Raw genomic sequence first — 20,099 nt, forward strand, 5'->3', positions numbered from 1 at the left:
CTGTATAATCCAGAGTCAAATTCCTCATATGTGTTCACATACCTGGCGAATAAAGCTGATTCTGATCCTGACTGTTACAGGAGTTGAACATGGGACCTGTTGTTCCATTGCCCGCGTCCCCAACCACTACGCTATTTAACAAAGGGTAGTCAGTCAGTCACTCAGTCAGGGACAGACAGACAGACTCAGTAAGAGACATTCACTCTTCTAGGCTGGCAGGAATATCTCTTGGGGGCGCTATTAACATCACCAATGTTTGTCACGATTTTGCCATTAATAAAAACCTACTTAAACTACATCTCTTCCGAAACCGTTGAACCGATTTGGATGACAACAGATGTGAAGGACCATTGTCTTTAAAAGCTACATAAGAAAATTTTATATGTCAAACAATATGGCTGAAATCAGCAACAATATGGTCTCCATTTTGACTCATTTGAAAAAACGCTCTAAGAACGCTGAACAGATTTGCATGTCATTGGGTGTGATGGATCTTTGAACCATTATATTTAGAAGTTATATAAGGAAATTTGAATTGTCAAACAATATGGCTGAAATCAGAAACTATAATTGAGGTGACTATGACTGTATAAGCCCATAAATCCCCATGAGATTATCCGACAGCTACAAAACTAATCATGCCCATTAACATCTCTGCCACAAATGGACATGGAAGTATAGAATGACCTTATGGGGGTGCTATAAATCTCACCAATGCTTTGCATTATTTTTAAATCTTAAATTACATCTCTGTTGAATGGATTAGCATGTCATTTGCTGTGAAGGATCTGTGGACCATTAAGGGTGTAAAAAAGTTGATAACTCAATCAATGTGGCCACAATCCGCAGTTGAATTTGACATAGTTTTGGCAAAATATTTATAAATAGCTATAAATCCTAAAAGGAATATCCAAGATGCTACTTGCTTTACAGAAAAACACCAAGGCCAGGAATGAACACTGAAAGGTACAAACAGCTAGCTCTCATGGTGGTACTATAAACCTCACTGATTTTAAGAAATTCACAAAAAATCTGCCAAATATGTCAGAGACATATAACTTACTAGCGATATTAATCACGAAATGAGATAACCGAGACACTCAATGTTTGCAGTTGTTTACATCGATGGAGCCAAGGATTCTTCAGCTTAGAAGCTAAACCTTTTCCCATTCAAAGTCAATGGTATTAGGAATTCAACCCTGGTGTCGTATAATTTGGTCACTGCGTGTGCATGTGACGTAGAGGAAGAGGGTTTTATCTGTCACTCAGGTGGCTAGACAGCTCAAGGTTAGGTGGTTGACGCATGGTGGCTAATGCGAGGAGGCTAACGCAGGGTGGCTAATGCTAGGTGGCAAAACGCAAGGTGACTAATGCTAGGTGGCTACGCTACATGGCTAACTCAATGTGGCTAATGTTATATGGCAAACCCAAGGTGACTCATGCTATGTGGCTAACACTAGGTGGCTAATGCCAGTTGGCTTACGCTTTGTGGCTAACGTTAGGTGGCTAAAGCAATGTTGTTAAAGCTAGGTAACTAACGCAAGGTGGCTAACATCTTTGTCACTTTGAACCTATGTGATGGCAATGTAATGGCTTTATAGCACCTATAAATGTCACCGGTATTCACAGAAATTCTGCCATACAAAATTTGCTGTTGAAGATAATCAATACATGATTCAAAACCCCTTAATGAAGAATTCAATTTTGAGTACCGTGACGTCGCCCGGTATGGCGCAGCCGGGGCCCCACCCCGGAGCCAGGCCCGGGGTTGGGGCTCGAATGCGAGCGCCTGGTGGCCGGGCCTTCCCCCATGGGGCCCGGCCGGGCTCAGCCCGAACGGGTGACGTGGGGCCGCCCTCCCGTGGGCTCACCACCCACAGGAGGGACCATAAGGGGCCGGTGCAAAGAGGATCGGGCGGCAGTCGAAGGCAGGGGCCTAGACAACCCGATCTCTGGACACGGAAACTGGCTCTAGGGACGTGGAATGTCACCTCGCTGGCGGGGAAGGAGCCTGAGTTAGTGCGTGAGGTTGAGAGGTTCCGATTAGAGGTAGTCGGGATCACCTCTACGCACGGCTTGGGCTCTGGAACCACACTCCTTGAGAGAGGATGGACTCTTCACCACTCTGGAGTTGCCCATGGTGAGAGGCGGCGGGCTGGTGTGGGTTTGCTCATAGCTCCCCAGCTCTGCCGCCATGTGTTGGAGTTTACCCCGGTGAACGAGAGGGTCGTTTCCCTGCGCCTACGGGTCGGGGATAGGTCTCTCACTGTTGTTTGTGCCTACGGGCCTAACGGCAGTGCAGAGTACCCGACCTTCTTGGAGTCTCTGGGAGGGGTGCTGGAAAGTGCTCCGACTGGGGACTCTATTGTTCTACTGGGGGACTTCAACGCCCACGTGGGCAACGACAGTGACACCTGGAGGGGCGTGATTGGGAGGAACGGCCCCCCTGATCTGAACCCGAGTGGTGTTCAGTTATTGGACTTCTGTGCTAGTCACAGTTTGTCCATAACGAACACCATGTTCAAACATAAGGGTGTCCATCAGTGCACGTGGCACCAGGACACCCTAGGCCGCAGGTCGATGATCGACTTCGTTGTCGTCTCATCTGACCTGCGGCCGTATGTCTTGGACACTCGGGTGAAGAGAGGGGCGGAGCTGTCAACTGATCACCACCTGGTGGTGAGTTGGATCCGATGGCGGGGGAGGAATCTGGACAGACTCGGCAGGCCCAAGCGTACTGTAAGGGTCTGCTGGGAACGTCTGGCCGAGTCTCCTGTCAGAGAGATCTTTAACTTCCACCTCCGGCAGAGCTTCGACTGGATCCCGAGGGAGGTTGGAGATATTGAGTCCGAGTGGACCATGTTCTCCACCGCCATTGTCGAAGCGGCCGCTTGGAGCTGTGGCCGTAAGGTCTCCGGTGCCTGTCGAGGCGGCAATCCCCGAACCCGGTGGTGGACACCGGAAGTAAGGGATGCCGTCAAGCTGAAGAAGGAGTCCTATCAGGCCTGGTTGGCTTGTGGGACTCCTGAGGCAGCTGACGGGTACCGACAGGCCAAGCGGGCTGCAGCCCGGGTGGTTGTGGAGGCAAAAACTCGGGCCTGGGAGGAGTTCGGTGAGGCCATGGAGAAGGACTTTCGGCTGGCCTCGAAGAGATTCTGGCAAACCATCCGGTGCCTCAGGAGAGGGAAACAGTGCCCTACCACCGCTGTTTACAGTAGAGGTGGGCAGCTGTTGACCTCAACTGAGGATGTCGTCGGGCGGTGGAAGGAGTACTTCGAGGATCTCCTCAATCCCGCTGACATGTCTTCCATTGAGGAAGCAGAGGATGAGGGCTCAGAGGTGAACTCGTCCATCACCCGGGCTGAAGTCACAGAGGTGGTCAAGAAACTCCTCGGTGGCAAGGCACCGGGGGTGGATGAGATCCGCCCTGAGTACCTCAAGTCTCTGGATGTTGTGGGGCTGTCTTGGTTGACACGCCTGTGCAACATCGCGTGGCGGTCGGGGACAGTGCCTCTGGGATGGCAGACCGGGGTGGTGGTCCCTCTTTTTAAGAAGGGGGACCGGAGGGTGTGTTCCAACTACAGGGGGATCACACTTCTCAGCCTGCCCGGGAAAGTCTATGCCAGGGTTCTGGAGAGGAGAATACGGCCGATAGTAGAACCTCGGATTCAGGAGGAACAGTGTGGTTTTCGTCCGGGCCGTGGAACACTGGACCAGCTCTATACCCTCTACGGGGTGTTGGAGGGTTCATGGGAGTTTGCCCAACCAATCCACATGTGTTTTGTGGATTTGGAGAAGGCATTCGACTGTGTCCCTCGCGGCATCTTGTGGAGGGTGCTTGGGGAATATGGGGTCCTGGGTCCTTTGCTAAGGGCTGTCAGGTCCCTATACGACCGAAGCAGGAGCTTGGTCCGCATTGCCGGCAGTAAGTCAGACATGTTCCCAGTGCATGTTGGACTCCGGCAGGGCTGCCCTTTGTCACCGGTTCTGTTTGTAATTTTTATGGACAGAATTTCTAGGCGCAGCCAGGGGCCGGAGGGTGTCAGGTTTGGGGACCACACGATTTCGTCTCTGCTCTTTGCAGATGATGTTGTCGTGTTGGCCCCTTCTAACCAGGACCTTCAGCATGCACTGGGACGGTTTGCAGCCGAGTGTGAAGCGGTGGGGATGAAAATCAGTACCTCCAAATCCGAGGCCATGGTCCTCAGTCGGAAAAGGGTGGCTTGCCCACTTCAGGTTGGTGGAGAGTGCCTGCCTCAAGTGGAGGAGTTTAAGTATCTAGGGGTCTTGTTCACGAGTGAGGGAAGGATGGAACGGGAGATTGACAGACGGATCGGTGCAGCTTCTGCAGTAATGCAGTCGATGTATCGGTCTGTCGTGGTGAAGAAAGAGCTGAGCCGCAAGGCGAAGCTCTCGATTTACCAGTCAATCTACGTTCCTACTCTCACCTATGGTCATGAGCTTTGGGTCATGACCGAAAGGACAAGATCCCGGATACAGGCGGCCGAAATGAGTTTTCTCCGCAGGGTGGCTGGGCGATCCCTTAGAGATAGGGTGAGAAGCTCGGTCACCCGGGAGGAGCTCAGAGTAGAGCCACTGCTCCTCCACATCGAGAGGGGTCAGCTGAGGTGGCTTGGGCATCTTTTTCGGATGCCTCCGGAACGCCTTCCTGGGAAGGTGTTCCGGTCCCGTCCCACCGGGAGGAGACCCCGGGGAAGACCTAGGACACGCTGGAGGGACTATGTCTCCCGGCTGGCCTGGGAACGCCTCGGTGTCCCCCCGGAAGAGCTAGAGGAAGTGTCTGGGGAGAGGGAAGTCTGGGCATCCCTGCTTAGACTGCTGCCCCCGCGACCCGGCCCCGGATAAGCGGGAGAAGATGGATGGATGATGTATCTTTGATACTTAATGTAAACCATTTTTCACTTTCTTGACCCCCTACACCCCACTAACACATTATTTTCTCTTTCAACACATCAAAAAACATCATAGTGTGTCTTAGACACTTGTTTTCCCTCCCTCCGAATACACTCTTCGAAATGTTTAGGTGCTAGTAATCACATCGGCGCCTCCATGTTAGCCTTTCATGCAGTAAAGTTAACTGTTACGGTGTAAGCACAATGCTTTTTAGTTTCCACGCGCAGTCCACAAACACTTGAAAATGCGCACATTTAATACAGACATTATAGCCTACGTGTAATTATATACATGCCCGCTCATTTTAAGATGCCCATCAACATTAAAATTCAGGCTATGCCACTGTTATAGTCAAATTCCCTTACATCTATTTACCAGATTTATTCAGTAATGATAATGGTCACATTTCTAATAAGAAAAAAACAAACATAATATGCAACCAAGGCCAAATTATGACAAACAAAAGATTAATTCATTACATTAGTAACTTAATCGTTATAGATCTTAGTGAAACTGAATATACTTTCTTACCTTTCCTTGTGGTTCTTAAAATGACGAATGAAATTTGACGTTGTTGCATATTTAGCATCTGGCAAATCTTTTTTTATTCACACGGTCCAGTTCAAAGTCCTTGTATCCAAACGATACTATTTGTGGAGCTCGACTAACGTTACTGTCTGCCGCGGTTTGAATTGTGCAGCGTTAAAGGCACATACGCTGATTAGTGGTGCTGATGTCACAACATATAAAATAATTTTATTGCTGTTTGTTTATTATAAGTTCAAGTCATTGTCGAGTCTTCCACTTCAAGTCAAGTCAAGTCTCAAGTAACTTGTTCTCAAGTCAAAGTCAAGTCAAGTCATTTTCATACTTTAATCAAGCAAGTCACAAGTCCTGAAAATTGTGACTCGAGTCAGACTCGAGTCAAGTCATGTGACTCGAGTCCCCCACCTCTGAAAATCACACACACATTCTCCTGTCACTCAGCATACAGATATTCTTATTTAAATTCAAGAAACCACACTCCTCCCTCACAAACACTATTTCCCGTATCTCTACACATAACACACACACATTCTCCACTCTATTCTCAGGTTGTTGCTGGACAGCGTAAGCAGAGCCGGAGAGCAAATGGCCACGAAGAGCAAATGGCTCTGACTGAGTGACTGGCTAACTAACCCTTGTTAAATTGCGTAGTGGTTATAGACACAGACTGCCCATTCAGCCGACCAGCGTTACTGTAAACAAAATAAATTATGCATTAGGATTTGTCCAGAATAGACAAAAAATTAGCTGGCTACAACTAACAGTAGGTGCATTATAGTAAGCTTAAAACAAAACAGTTTATGGTTCTATTACTAATATTTCTGGTGGATTTTCGAAGTACGCATCTGTGTATGTGTTTTGGAGTAATATAGATAACAATCCCAGGAGATTATACAGAGGTGCACGGACTACCAGCAGGCTCTGTGGTATAGAGGTTACATCCCTGTCTTTCAATTTGTGATTCTGGTTTGATTCCCCTTTCAAACCTTCTTTTTTTTGTTTCTCAGAAATGTTTATCCACTCTGTACTTTTCGGCCATCTCACAACAGTATACAGTGGCTATAAAAATTCTACACAACCCTGTTAAAATGCCAGGTTCTTGTGATGTAAAAGAATGAGACAAAGATAAATCATGTCAGAACTTTTTCCACCTTTAATGTGACCTATAACATGAACAATTCAAACTGAAATCTTTGACGGGGAAAAATAAAAAGTAAAAACTCACAATAACCTTTGTTGCATAAGTGTGCACAACCTTAAACGTATACTTTGTTGAAGCACCTTTTGATTACAGCACTCAGTCTTTTTTGGTAGGAGTCTATTAGCATGGCACATCTTGAGGTGGCAATATTTGCCCACTCTTCTTTGCGAAAGCTCTCCAAATCTGTCTGATTGCGAGGACATCTCCTGTGCTTCAGAACATCTCCCTCTTCAGAACACCCCACAGATGTTCAATTGGATTCAGGTCTGGGCTCTTGCTGGGCCATTCCAAAATTTTAATCTTCTTCTGGTGAAGCCATACTTCTGTGGATTTGGATGTGTTCTTTGGGTCGATGTAGTGCTGAAAGATGAACTTCATCTTCAGCTTTGTAATGGACGCCTGAAGGTTTTGTGCCAAAATTGCCTGGTATTTGGAACTGTTCATAATTCCCTCCACCCTGACTAAGGTCCCGGTTCCACCTGAAGAAAAACAGACCCAAAAGCATGATGCTGCCACCACCATTCTTCTCTGTGTGTATGGTGTTCTTTGGGTGATGTGCAGTGTTGTTTTTACGCCAAACATACCTTTTGGAATAATGGTCAAAAAGTTCAACCTTGGTTTCATCAGACCATAACACATTTTCCCACATGCTTGTGGGAGACAGTTTTTGCAAGCTTCAGCTTGGCTTGGATGCTTTTCTTTGTATGAAATGGCTTCCGTCTTGCCACCCTCCCCAAAGCCCATTCATATGAATAATACGGGAGAATGTTGATACATGTAGCACACAGCCAGTACTTGCCAGAAATTCCTGCAGTTCCTTTAATGTTGCTGTAGGCCTCTTGGAAGCCTCCCTGACCAGTTTTCTTCTTGTCTTTTCATACATTTTGGAGGGATGTCCAGTTCTTGGTAATGTCTCTGCCATATTTTCTCCATTTGATGATTACTGTCTTCACTGTGTTCCATGGTATATCCTTCTGATGCTCTGGAAGCTCTCTGCGGACCTAAAACAGCTGAACTTTATTTGTGATTAATCCGAGTCACTTTAAATGATGGCAGGTGTGTAATGACTTCTATTTAAAAGTTTGAATGTAATTGGTTAATTCTGAACACAGCCACATCCCGAGGTATAAGAGGGTGTGCACACTTATGCAACCAGGTTATTGTAAGGTTTTTATTTTTCATTTTTCCCCCTGGAAGAATTCAATTTTTTTCAATTTTTTTCAATTGAATTGTTCACATTATAGGTCACGTTAAAAGTGGAAAAAGTTCTGACATTAATTATCTTTGTCTCATTCTTTTACGTCCCAAAAACCTGGCATTTTCACAGGGGTGTGTAGACTTCTTATATCCACTGTATATCCACTCTGTAATACCATGATTCTCACAATATTTAAGAGAGTAATTGTATTACATGACCCTTTTATACTGTTATTGTTTTCTAAAGAAACAAACCAACCATGGAGTGATTGGAGTCATTGTTTTTATTAATCAAAAAAAAATTAAGAGACCCCTGCACCTTTTTCTTTCCTTTCCAAAAAAGTGAGGAACAGAGTGAGGAACAGAAGTGTTCAATTTGCAGCGGTGTCTTAATTTTAACCCTTCTGTTCCTAACTCAAAACCTTCCTCTTCAACTTTTTTGGAAAGGAAAGAAAAAGGTGCAGTGGTTACATTTTAAGTTACATTTCAAGATGATACAGAGCTGTAGTGTGTACCAGCAGGTCGTGGTGGTCTTATGGAAATATCCCTGACCTTCAATATTTTGACCCCGGTTCGACTCCCCACTCAGACATTCCAATCAGAAATATTTATGCACTCAGTATTTTTCAGCTCTCGCACAACAATATACAGTGGGGAGAACAAGTATTTGATACACTGCCGATTTTGCAGGTTTTCCTACTTACATAGCATGTAGAGGTCTGAGGTCTGTATTTATCATAGGTACACTTCAACTGTGAGAGACGGAATCGAAAAAAGAAATTCAGAAAATCACATTCCATGATTTCTAAATAATTAATTTGCATTTTATTGCATGACATATGTAAGAATTCCGGCTCTCACAGACCTGTTATTTGTTCTTTAAGAAGCCCTCCTGTTCTCCACTCATTACCTGTATTAATTGCATCTGTTTGAACTCGTTACCTGTATAAAAGACACCTGTGCAAACACTCAATCAAATAGACTCCAACCTCTCCACAATGGCCGAAACCACAGAGGTGTGTAAGGACATCAGGGATACAATTGTAGACCTGCACAAGGCTGGGATGGGCTACAGGACAATAGGCAAGCAGCTTGGTGAGAAGTCAACAACTGTTGGCGCAATTATTAGAAAATGGAAGAAGTTCAAGATGACGGTCAATCTCCCTCTGTCTGGGGCTCCATGGAAGATCTCACCTCATGGGGCATAAATGATCATGAAGAAGGTGAGGGATCAGCCCAAAACTACATGGCAGGACCTGGTCAATGACCTGAAGAGAGCTGGGACCAGAGTCTCAAAGAAAAACATTAGTAACCAATGACCATCTGGATGATCCAGAGGAGGAATGGGAGTAGGTCATGTGGTCTGGTGAGACAAGAATAGAGCTTTTTGGTCTAAACTCCACTCGCCATGTTTGGAGGAAGAAGAAGGATGAGTACAACCCCAAGAAAACAGAATGATTTTCTGCAAAGGGAACAGGACAAGTGCACCGTATTGACGGGAGGATGGATGGGGCCATGTATCGTGTGATCTTGGCCAACAACCTCCTTCCCTCAGTAAGAGCATTGAAGATGGCTCGTGGCTGGGTCTTCCAGCATGACAACGACCCAAAACACACAGCCAGGGCAACTAAGGAGTGGCTCCGTAAGAAGCATCTCAAGGTTCTGGAGTGGCCTATCCAGTCTCCAGACCTGAACCCAATAAAAAATCTTTGGACGGAGCTGAAAGTCCGTATTGCCCAGCGACAGCCCCGAAACCTGAAGGATCTGGAGAAGGTCTGTATGGAGGAATGGGCCAGAATCCCTGCTGCAGTGTGTGCAAACCTGGTCAAGAACAACAGGAAACGTATGATCTCTGTAATTGCAAATAAAGGTTTTTGTACCAAATATGCTAATTAATTACTTAAAAATCATACAATGTGATTTTCTGGATTTTTTGATTTTGTCACTCACAGTTGAAGAGTACTTATGATTAAAATTACAGAATTCTACATGCTTTGTAAGTGGGAAAACCTGCAAAATCGGCAGTGTATCAAATACTTGTTCTCCCTACTGTATATCCACTCTTTAATACCATGAATCTCACATATTTAAAGAATAATAGCATTATGTGCCCCCTTGTTTTATTGTTTTCTAAAGAAACAAACCAGCCATGGAGTGATTGGAGTCATTGTTTTCATTATAAGTACTGTACAGCTATTAGCTAGCCACCTACAGTAATCTTTGTACAATAGTACACTTTAGTTCTATATAAAGGAGTGCTGCAGCACCATGTCTGATGGCTAGTCTATTTTTTATGATGGAGATTAACAAGATGGCGCTACCCTTGAGCTCGGAGTTTGCTTCATTAGAATGAATAGTTTAGCCGGCATGAGGTAACTGCACATAGGATCTATGATAATACTTTTTTTTTTTGGTGTGTGTGGATATTTCCTTGGATGGATCCATGAGGGTTGACGCACATCACTGTGCTATAGGATAGTGAAGCGACTCAATATTCCTTATTGATTGATGCCATGTTTTATTATAACGTATGACGTTTGTAAAATATGTTTTTGAAGGTTATGTTGATTGTGCTAATTCTCGGCTAACTAATTCTCGGCTAACTAAGGGCAAAGCAGTATTTTCTATTATCGTTAGTGTCATTCACATACATTTCTGTATTACCATATATGTTATATAAACAATGAACTATATGAGAACAGTAACCAAGCAGAAAATATCTGGCTTGATATTGCACGCCAGGACAGATTAGAACTAATGGATTGGGGGTAGAGTAGATATCTTCCTCTATTCACCCTCTTTTGTTTTAATTAGAAATCAAGACACTTTTTAGCTAAGACATCTCTTTTCTAAACCATATTATATTGTAAACCAACGTCTATTGCTTATGATGTAATCACATTTATGAGTGTGTACACTGCAGGGACCACACAACAATGATCACAAAATTGTGTGGTTGTACACACCAACATGGTCCCTTAATAAAGGCCAACTTCAAATGGTAGGTGTTCCAGGCTCTTATGTTCTGTGCGTAATAGCCTGAGGACGAGGCTATCCTCGATTGTTTCTTCACATACAACCCCGTTTCCAAAAACGCTGCGTAAAATGGAAATAAAAACAGAATGCAATGATGTGCAAATCATTTATACCCTATATTCAATATAAAATAGTATAAAGACAACATAACAAATGTTGAAACTGGGACATTTTATTGTTTCTTGGAAAATATATGCTGAATTTGATGCTTGCAACACGTTTCAAAAAAGTTGGGACAGAGGCAACAAAATACTGTAAAAATTGTGCAATGGTAAAAAACTAAACCTGGTGCAATATCATACTACTAATGAGGTCAATTGGCAACAGGTCAGTAACGTGATTGGGTATTAAAAGATGAGAGGATGGGTCTGTCATGAGGATGGGTTCAACAATCTGTGAAAAACTGCTCAGGAAAATGTAAGAATAACGTTTCTCAACATGTAAAATTTCAAACAGTTTAGGGGTCTCATCATCTACGGTACACAATATAATTAAAAGATTCAGAGAATCCGGAGAAATCTCTGTATGCAAGGTACAAGGCCAAAAACCACTATAATACAGGATCACTTCTGAAAACCATTGTCTGTGAACAAAGTACGTCGCTGCATTCACAAATGCAAGTTAAACCTCTACCATGCAAAGAAGAAATCATTTATAAACAAGATCCAGAACCACCGCCGCCTTCTCTGGGCCCAAGCTCATTTGAGATGGACAGAGGTGAAGTGGAAAACTGTCCTGTGGTCTGACAAATCAAACCTTTAATTATTTTTGGGAATCATGGATGCCACTTCTTCTGGACCAAAGAGGGACCATCCAGCTTGTTATCAGCGCACAATTCAAAACACAGCATCTGTGATGGAATGGGGAAGGCATGGGTGACATGCACATCTGTGAAGGCACCATTAATGCTGATCAATATACACAGGTTTTGGAGCAACATATGCTGCTATCCAGACATACTTATTTCAGCAAGACAATGCCAAACCACATTCTGCACTTATTACAACAGCATGGCTTTGTAGTAAAAGAGTCCGGGTGCTAAACTGGCCTGCAGTCCAGACCTGTCATCCAATTAAAACATTTGGCGCATTATGAAACGAAAAATATGACAAAGGAGACCCCAAACTGTTGAGCAGCTGCAATCCTATATCAAAAAGGAATGGGAATATATTTCACATTCAAAACTACAGCAATCAGTTCGCAAACGCTTATAGAGTATTGTTCACACTAGAATTGCCAAATGCTAACGCCAATTAATAAAATAATCTAATAAATTAATCAAATAAAACTGACATTTTGAAAGCTACACACTCCTCCTAAAATCTTTACCTAAATAGGTGCATATTACATTGTTTCAAAGTCATAATTCTAAACTCACAAACGCAAAACTATTTAGAGACTATTTACCTTTTTTTCTACCCCGTTTTCCGATTTAATCCACCAAAAGCACACGCCACTTATCGTTGGTACCCAGGCAGCCGCTAATGGTACCCAGGCGCTAATCACCCCTCACTGAATGCATGACGTCAATGGATGCTCCCAGATGAACGATCAGAGCCTTGGTTGAATTTGATTGAACTTACCAATTAAATACAAGCTTTCCATGATCATTCCACAAATTAATTAGGCTGTTATTGAAACATAATACAAACAATATAGACTACTCGACAATTCAACTCGATAGCCCCATTAGAACCCCCGGGAGAGACCTGCAAAGATGCCCTGTTTATTGTCTATTCATTTGAAGAAATGGACCTCGTCTTTTTCTAATAACTCCTCTCCATTTTTCGATGAATTATTCATGCCACCTATAGACAAACCTTATATGTCAGTAATCTAGGAGACTATAGCATGTATATTGGCGTTGAAATCAACTGGATTGCCCCACTAGAACCCCCGAGAGAGACCTGCAAAGACGTGCCATTCACATAGCCTTTTTATCTTATTCATGTCACCTATATATTGGCTGTGTAATTTTCATTTTGTACATTTGTAGGGCCTAATAAATGAATGAAAAACAAACAAATTCTGTTATTCATAATTTTTTTGGACTATTCTTTATAGTTTGATAATGACCCAGGAAATGAACTGATGCTCTGGCTGGATGGTGATGCTGCGAAGGAGAATGTGCATGCTAATAATGATGCCAAACGGCTTTCAGCTCTGATGGATACTGGGGGTCTGAAAGGCGTGGTGCTTCTATGCCGCATTTCCACTGCTGCTTTAACCCGGCACCATTGTTACACCGGTGATTTATGCTAATGTTGGCTCCAGACTTTTCTGTTTCCACTATACATTTGGTACCAAGGACTTGAGGAGGGGCTCAGGTGGGGAGGGAAGAGGTAACTATCAATGCAATTTTCCGGTTACAAAAAATAAAAGACAATATTTGTCTGGTAATAAAATTAAAAATAAATAACACCATGCTCAATTTGTTTAAAATACCGCGTTTGAACTTGTGTAATAAATCTAACCTTCTCCACCTACACTCGTAACACCGCAACTGTAAGCCAATGTATTCATTACTTAGTTTGATAAGTATTTTGTCAGAACTATCTACATTTAATAGAAGATTTGGAAGAATTCTGAGGTAATTTTGCATTGCTCCGTTTTTCAATTGAGTCAATGGTATCGTACCACATTCGGTCGTTCCAACTCTTTACGTACTTAGTCTTAGCTTCTCTGTACTGTTGCTTCCTTTTCTTAATGTTTATAGGAATCTGTTTGTTAGATCGGATGAAAACCATTACGAGAAGCCTTAAGACTAAGCAAATTATACACATCGCTATTAGAATAGAACAACATGCCGTGTTTTTACACCACGTATCACATCAATCCGCAAACCCCACCCTTAAGTCTGGGGTTTGCACCAAGTGAGAGCTGGGCTACTTGGCCATGGCCTAGTGGCTGACTGGCCCTGGCCTGTGCAAATCTGGACTTTAGGGTAAAACACCAGTGTTTGGCACCAGTGGAAATGTGGTGTTAAAAGAAGAGGTGATGCAACACAGTAGTACACATGCCCCAGTCCCACATTTTTTGAAATGTAAAGTTTAAATTAAATTCAAAATGGGCATGTATTTTTCCAAAAACAATACAACATTTGTTTTATTGTCTTCATAGTATTTTCAAGTATATATAGGGTAAATGATTTGCACATTATTGCATTCTGTTTTTATTTGCATTTTACACAGCATCCCAACTTTTTTCATGACTTGATCAAGCACCTGACCAATTACTTGACCCTAGTTCTTGGGCAAAGCAAGATTATGTTGAGACAAACATAATAATATTTCATGACAGCAGGAAGTAAGCAATTGTTTTTCATTTTTTAAAGTATCCTTATATCTAAACGTATCTATTGTTTCTGTAAGCTTGAACTGGGCAGTGAAGTGTTACAAAAAATTAATTATAAAGAAAGAAAGGAACAGAAAAAAGAGAAAGTGTAAAGATTAATAATGAAGAAGGACCTACCATGTCGGCAAGGAGGGCAGTGGAATGTTCATTGAGGCTGATGACCCCCTCCCCCAGCTGGTGCCTCCTGAGACGATTGGAGAAGGTCCTTAACTCCCTCTCTACCTTCAGCCCAGAGTCCACACTAGCCAGCAGCTTCCAGAAAGGCAACCTGGAAGGGGTTTAGACAAACTGTTATTTGCTATTAGGCCAGAATTCTATCTTGAGATCTATACCATAACTCACGTTTTTGACATAAAATCAGAGCACATCAAATCAAGACAAATTTATTACAATCTAAACTGCTGGTGTTGACTAAAAGTTATATTCTGTTATTTGCCCTGTTCTAACAATGCAGAGTTAAAATGTTACTTAGTAAATGACAATGAAAAACAACTAGGTAAATTGTAACTCAAGGAATGCATTCACAACAGATTATTTTAATTTAAGCTGCAAGAAGCATTGAAGGGCTTTCAGCATTCATACTATATAATACATTTACAAAATTATGCATGGATGATTTATCCTGCCCTCATTTAGCCAAATTGATCGATAGTTCATATAATAGCTAGATTCTTAACCCTGAACGTTTGTGCCATATGTAATTACAGTGTAAGACACAGATCAAGAGATATCGTCATGTACCTGCTGCCATACACTGTCCTCTATGCTACTTGTTTGTTACCTCCTGTATGCTACTAGTTTGTCGACTCCTATATGTTACTCATTTGTTACCTCCTAAATGCTACTCATTTGTCTAACCCTTAGGAGAAGGGTCTGGTATACCACCCTGGGGTTTACATACGCTCACACATAACCACTGTTAAAAACCCTAGGATAGACATGAGCGAGTGTCATCATTGGTTTTATGTAGCAGGTAGGTTAGAGATGTGGTAGGTTAGAGAGTGCTAGACAGGGAAGGGGCAGGGAAGAGTAGGGCTCTTTTGAGTGGACATTTTCACTCTTTTTTTTCCAGCTGTTTAGACATTAATGGCTGTGTGTTGAGTTATTTTGGGGGACAGCAAATTTACACTGTTAAACAAGATGTACAAGATGTACCTTGTAACAAAGTGTAATTTCTTCACTGTTGTCTCATGAAAAGATATACTCAAATATTTACGAAAATGCGAGGGGTGTACTCACTTTTGTGAGATAATGTATATATATACACAGTACATAGATACAGGTGAGTTCTGTTATGCTTTATTACAAATTACTAACGTTAAGTGTTCTTAGGCTACTGAGTAAGAACAATATGACTGTTTTGTATTAAACAATGACTGTTTACAATATTTTATTAAAATTCAAATTAATTAGTCAATGTCACTTGTAGCTGACTTGAAGTTCTAAACCAAAGGCGCTATAACATGTTATAGAAATTGAGCTTGGTGAATAAAATCAACAAAAACAGCATTGGCCTGAGATGCAATACCTAACCCTTGTGTTTCTTCATGTGTCCACATGTTCAGTAGCTTATTATTTTGTGTTTCTTTGTTTATCCTCAAGTTTGGATCTTTTGTGCTTGTTCACATATCAACAGTTGAATAGGTATGGTAACGTTAGCTAACTTAGCTAAATCGCATTCCTTAGCGGATCAACAAGTTAGAATATGTTGTGCTTATTCCTCATAACTTATATCAACTGGTACATAACGTTAGCTAAATCGTGTTTCTTTGTGTAACGTTATCCACATGTGCGATAGCTAACTCTTGGCAGTAGCGTTGTCAGTTGTTATCAAGACTAGCTAAACCTGCACTTGTTACAATTCCCTTACTAAGGTGTCTTGTGTGTATCTTTGTGTATCTATAGGTGCTCCTTAGATAGCCTGTATGTCTTATGCTGCTGTAACACTTGCAACTGGCCTTTTTTCTAAACCTCTTTTCTAAACATTGCTTTCAGATTAGGGCTGTGACAATATCAGATTTTCACTACACGATTATCGTAGCCAAAATAATTCACGGTAACGATAATATTGTGTTATCTATAGAAAATGTGAAGAAAGAAAATGCTATCAGTCAAATTAATCTTCAACTTTGTTTAATGTGTTTTTTTACTCTTTTTTCGGCAAATTAATTGCACTCAAAATACAAGCGTATGGAGGTGGAGAGAGTCAGTAACCAAAACTGTACAAATATAAAAATAAAAGCATACAAAAAGAACAATGACCAGGTAACCAGATGAAAATCCACAAGGCCTAACACTGAGAGGAGTTTTTGGAAAAAATTTCACCCAGTGAATAGGCTACGAAAAAGCGTTAATTCAAACACTAGTGTATACACTCACCTAAAGGATTATTAGGAACACCTGTTCAATTTCTCATTAATGCAATTATCTAATCAACCAATCACATGGCAGTTGCTTCAATGCATTTGGGGGTGTGGTCCTGGTCAAGACAATCTCCTGAACTCCAAACTGAATGTCAGAATGGGAAAGAAAGGTGATTTAAGCAATTTGGAGCGTGGCAGATATCACAATCTGCTCAGTTACTGGGATTTTCACGCACAACCATTTCCAGGGTTTACAAAGAATGGTGTGAAAAGGGAAAAACATCCAGTATGCGGCAGTCCTGTGGTCGAAAATGCCTTGTTGATGGTAGAGGTCAGAGGAGAATGGGCCGACTGATTCAAGCTGATAGAAGAGCAACTTTGACTGAAATAACCACTCGTTACAACCGAGGTATGCAGCAAAGCATTTGTGAAGCCACAACATGCACAACCTTGAGGCAGATGGGCTACAACAGCAGAAGACCCCACCGGGTACCACTCATCTCCACTACAAATAGGAAAAAGCTACAATTTGCACGAGCTCACCAAAATTGGACAGTTGAAGACTGGAAGAATGTTGCCTGGTCTGATGAGTCTCGATTTCTGTTGAGACATTCAGAGGGTAGAGTCAGAATTTGGCGTAAACTGAATGAGAACATGGATCCATCATGCCTTGTTACCACTGTGCAGGCTGGTGGTGGTAGTGTAATAGTGTGGGGGATGTTTTATTGGCACACTTTAGGCCCCTTAGTGCCAATTGGGCATCGTTTAAATGCCATGGCCTACCTGAGCATTGTTTCTGACCATGTCCATCCCTTTATGACCACCATGTACCCATCCTCTGATGGCTACTTCCAGCAGGATAATGCACCATGTCACAAAGCTTGAATCATTTCAAATTGGTTTCTTGAACATGACAATGAGTTCACTGTACTGAAATGGACCATGAATAGGCTATGGATGAATAGGCTATGAATAGGCTATGGATAAACCGAGAGGAGATTTTGGAAAAATACAACGTCCTTTTTTCCCCATGTGAATAGGCAAAAACGGCACGTCTTTGCGAATCTCTCCCGGGTGTTCTAGTGGGGCTAACGAGTTGATTTCAAAGCCAGAGAACGCCCTCCCGGGTTTATTCAGCATAACCCGTGGGAAAGCAGGGCAACAGGTCTAGGGGGGCCTATCCCGTTCAGGGGCCTGACCATTAGACTCCCTGCCAGCGATGGAGGTTGTAGAATCATGGGTGGTCTGCAAGCAACAGGATCATCTCTGGATACCAGATAGCCGCGGGGCGATCAGGAGCCAACAGAATGACCAGAAGCCCCAGAGGGGGGCGATCTGTCTGAGACAGGGAGAAACACAGACGGCAATGTGCGTTCTGTCCGGATGCAAATAGGTCCACCTGGGTTTCCCCAAATGTCCACTCGTCGTGATGGAGGCCTCCCCGAGACATTTGGTCCACGCCCACATTGAGATGGCCCGGAATGTGAGTTGCCGCTAGGGAGCGAAGGTGGACATGTGCCCAAAGCCAAAGTTGAGTCACCGACCGGTGTAGTGCAGGAGACCTGATCCCACCCGGCGATTGATGTAAGCAACCATGGCCCGATTGTCTGAGCGAATCAGGACATCACGGCCCTCGACTAGGTCTATGCTTACACAGAAATCTCCTGGTGGAAAGGCATCCAACAGGCGAGTAGTGGTGAATGTACGGGATGGTCGTTTGGCTACGTGTGCATTCAGATTGCTCAGATCCAAGATCGGTCTCACCCCTACCATTTTCTTGGCAACCAGGAAATAACAAGAGCAGAAACCGTCCTGCCTGAGATCTTTCAGGACCTCTGAGATTGCACCTTTGCTCAACAGTTCTGTAATCTCCAACAGGACAGCAAACGCTCTGTCAGGCGATGACATCTCTGTCTCCACTATTCCCGAGAAGGGAGGGGGAGCTGAGCGAAACTGAATTAGATAACCCAGTCTGATCGTTCGATCGAGACAGGCTGACATAGTACAGTGATGACACCACTCCTAATAATGCTCTGAGCGAGGAAAAGCTTTTAGTTGGTCAGGAAAAGCTCAAATTCCCTCTCTGCCCTCCTGTGAAATTTCAGAACGCTCAGTAGCCCGCGAAAGACAGGAAAGAGAGGAGCCCTGCATTTGCATATGCGGACGTTTAGCTGAAGGCGATTGGACATCATCATGGCAATGCCAGGCTGTACTCTTATAGCAAGTACACTCAGGAATGGCCAGCAGAGATGTATCTAAACCCGCTAGCCGGCGCTTAATCCTATGGGAGATGGGAGGGTTGAGAGGATAGAGTAGTTATACCTATAACCCCCTGAGAAAACGAACTACCCTGTACATCGCTGACACAGCTCTTACCATTACACTGAAAGGGGAAGGGAATAGATCGTGCACAAACTTACTTATTTGAAAACCGGCAGGCTGCAGGGTGAGAGTGAGGGAGAAGCCGCTCACTTGCGCCACTGCTCCTATCTAACGGGGCAGACATAGAGACAGAGAGAGTGCTCGCTGAGTCTCTAATAGCCACTGATGGAGGCAAACTAGTGCATGCAAAAGGTTCAACCGACTCAGACACCACCTGAGCCTGCACAAAAGCAACAACTTACACCAAAGCACCATTTAACCTTATTATTGAAGGAAAAAGTTTGGAGGGCCGGATCTGCAACACTGTCAGACTCGGCCCGTACGTGGCGGAGGGAGGGAGACATGGGGGCCTAAAGGGCTCCACCCACTGCCCGCTCCATGCCTAGTCAGGACAGTCTGGGCTTCAATTTGCTGCAGTTGTTTCTGAATGTTGCGGATCTTCCCTTTCCGGCAGAGTAAAACATCTCTGGTGTAGGCCTTGCTCGCGCCGGCTCAGCTGTCACTTGTAAACAAGGGAGCTGTCCGACGAACAGAGTCTAAAGTTTCATTCACAATGAAGCCAGACACTCCATCGATCATAAGGACATATATTTTGGATGCCTGGGACTTACCTTTATCGATCCAGACATCCGAGAGGTGACATCTTTATTGGAAAATCCGTTTTCATGGAACACTTTCCTCTTACACGGTAAGCTCTGGTTTGGTCTGTGCTTGAGATCAAGCTTAAACTTCGGTACCAAATGAGTAGTTGCGTAGGATCTTAGCCAGCCTATTGCCAATGTTATCCGATCATGTATGACTGATAAGACATATCGATTGTCCTAAGAGTTACGTGCTACAGGTTTGATTAACAAGTCTAGTAGCCAATTAGATTGTCCCTTCAGTGGTAGGCAAATTTCCCAGGCGGGGAAGAGCCTCTATATTGATCCTTGTTGTGCAATAGGTCGAAGATCCCATGGAAAGTCAATGGGATGAGAATGTTTGTGTTTTTATTGTAGAAAATGGTTTTCTATACTAAACAACAATGGAATTATGTAATATACAGATTTAAGGTTAGAGGACACTTGGAAATGGCTCTTGACACCACTTACTAAAATAGCTGCCCA

The 20,099-nt window shown here is 43.4% G+C and overlaps 1 protein-coding gene across 1 annotated transcript in view; it reads right to left on the reverse strand.

Moving 5' to 3' along the window:
- The window catches only part of si:ch211-236l14.4 (SITS-binding protein), a 127,357-nt gene that overhangs the window by 65,019 nt on the left and 42,239 nt on the right, over positions 1 to 20,099 (reverse strand). The window contains exon 4 of the mRNA XM_029114844.2: positions 14,366 to 14,516. Coding sequence (XP_028970677.1) covers positions 14,366 to 14,516 — 151 coding nt within the window. The remainder of the gene's footprint in view (positions 1 to 14,365; positions 14,517 to 20,099) is intronic.

The sequence above is a fragment of the Esox lucius genome, chromosome 19 (assembly GCF_011004845.1).
Source record: "Esox lucius isolate fEsoLuc1 chromosome 19, fEsoLuc1.pri, whole genome shotgun sequence".
In the NCBI taxonomy this organism is placed as follows: domain Eukaryota; kingdom Metazoa; phylum Chordata; class Actinopteri; order Esociformes; family Esocidae; genus Esox; species Esox lucius.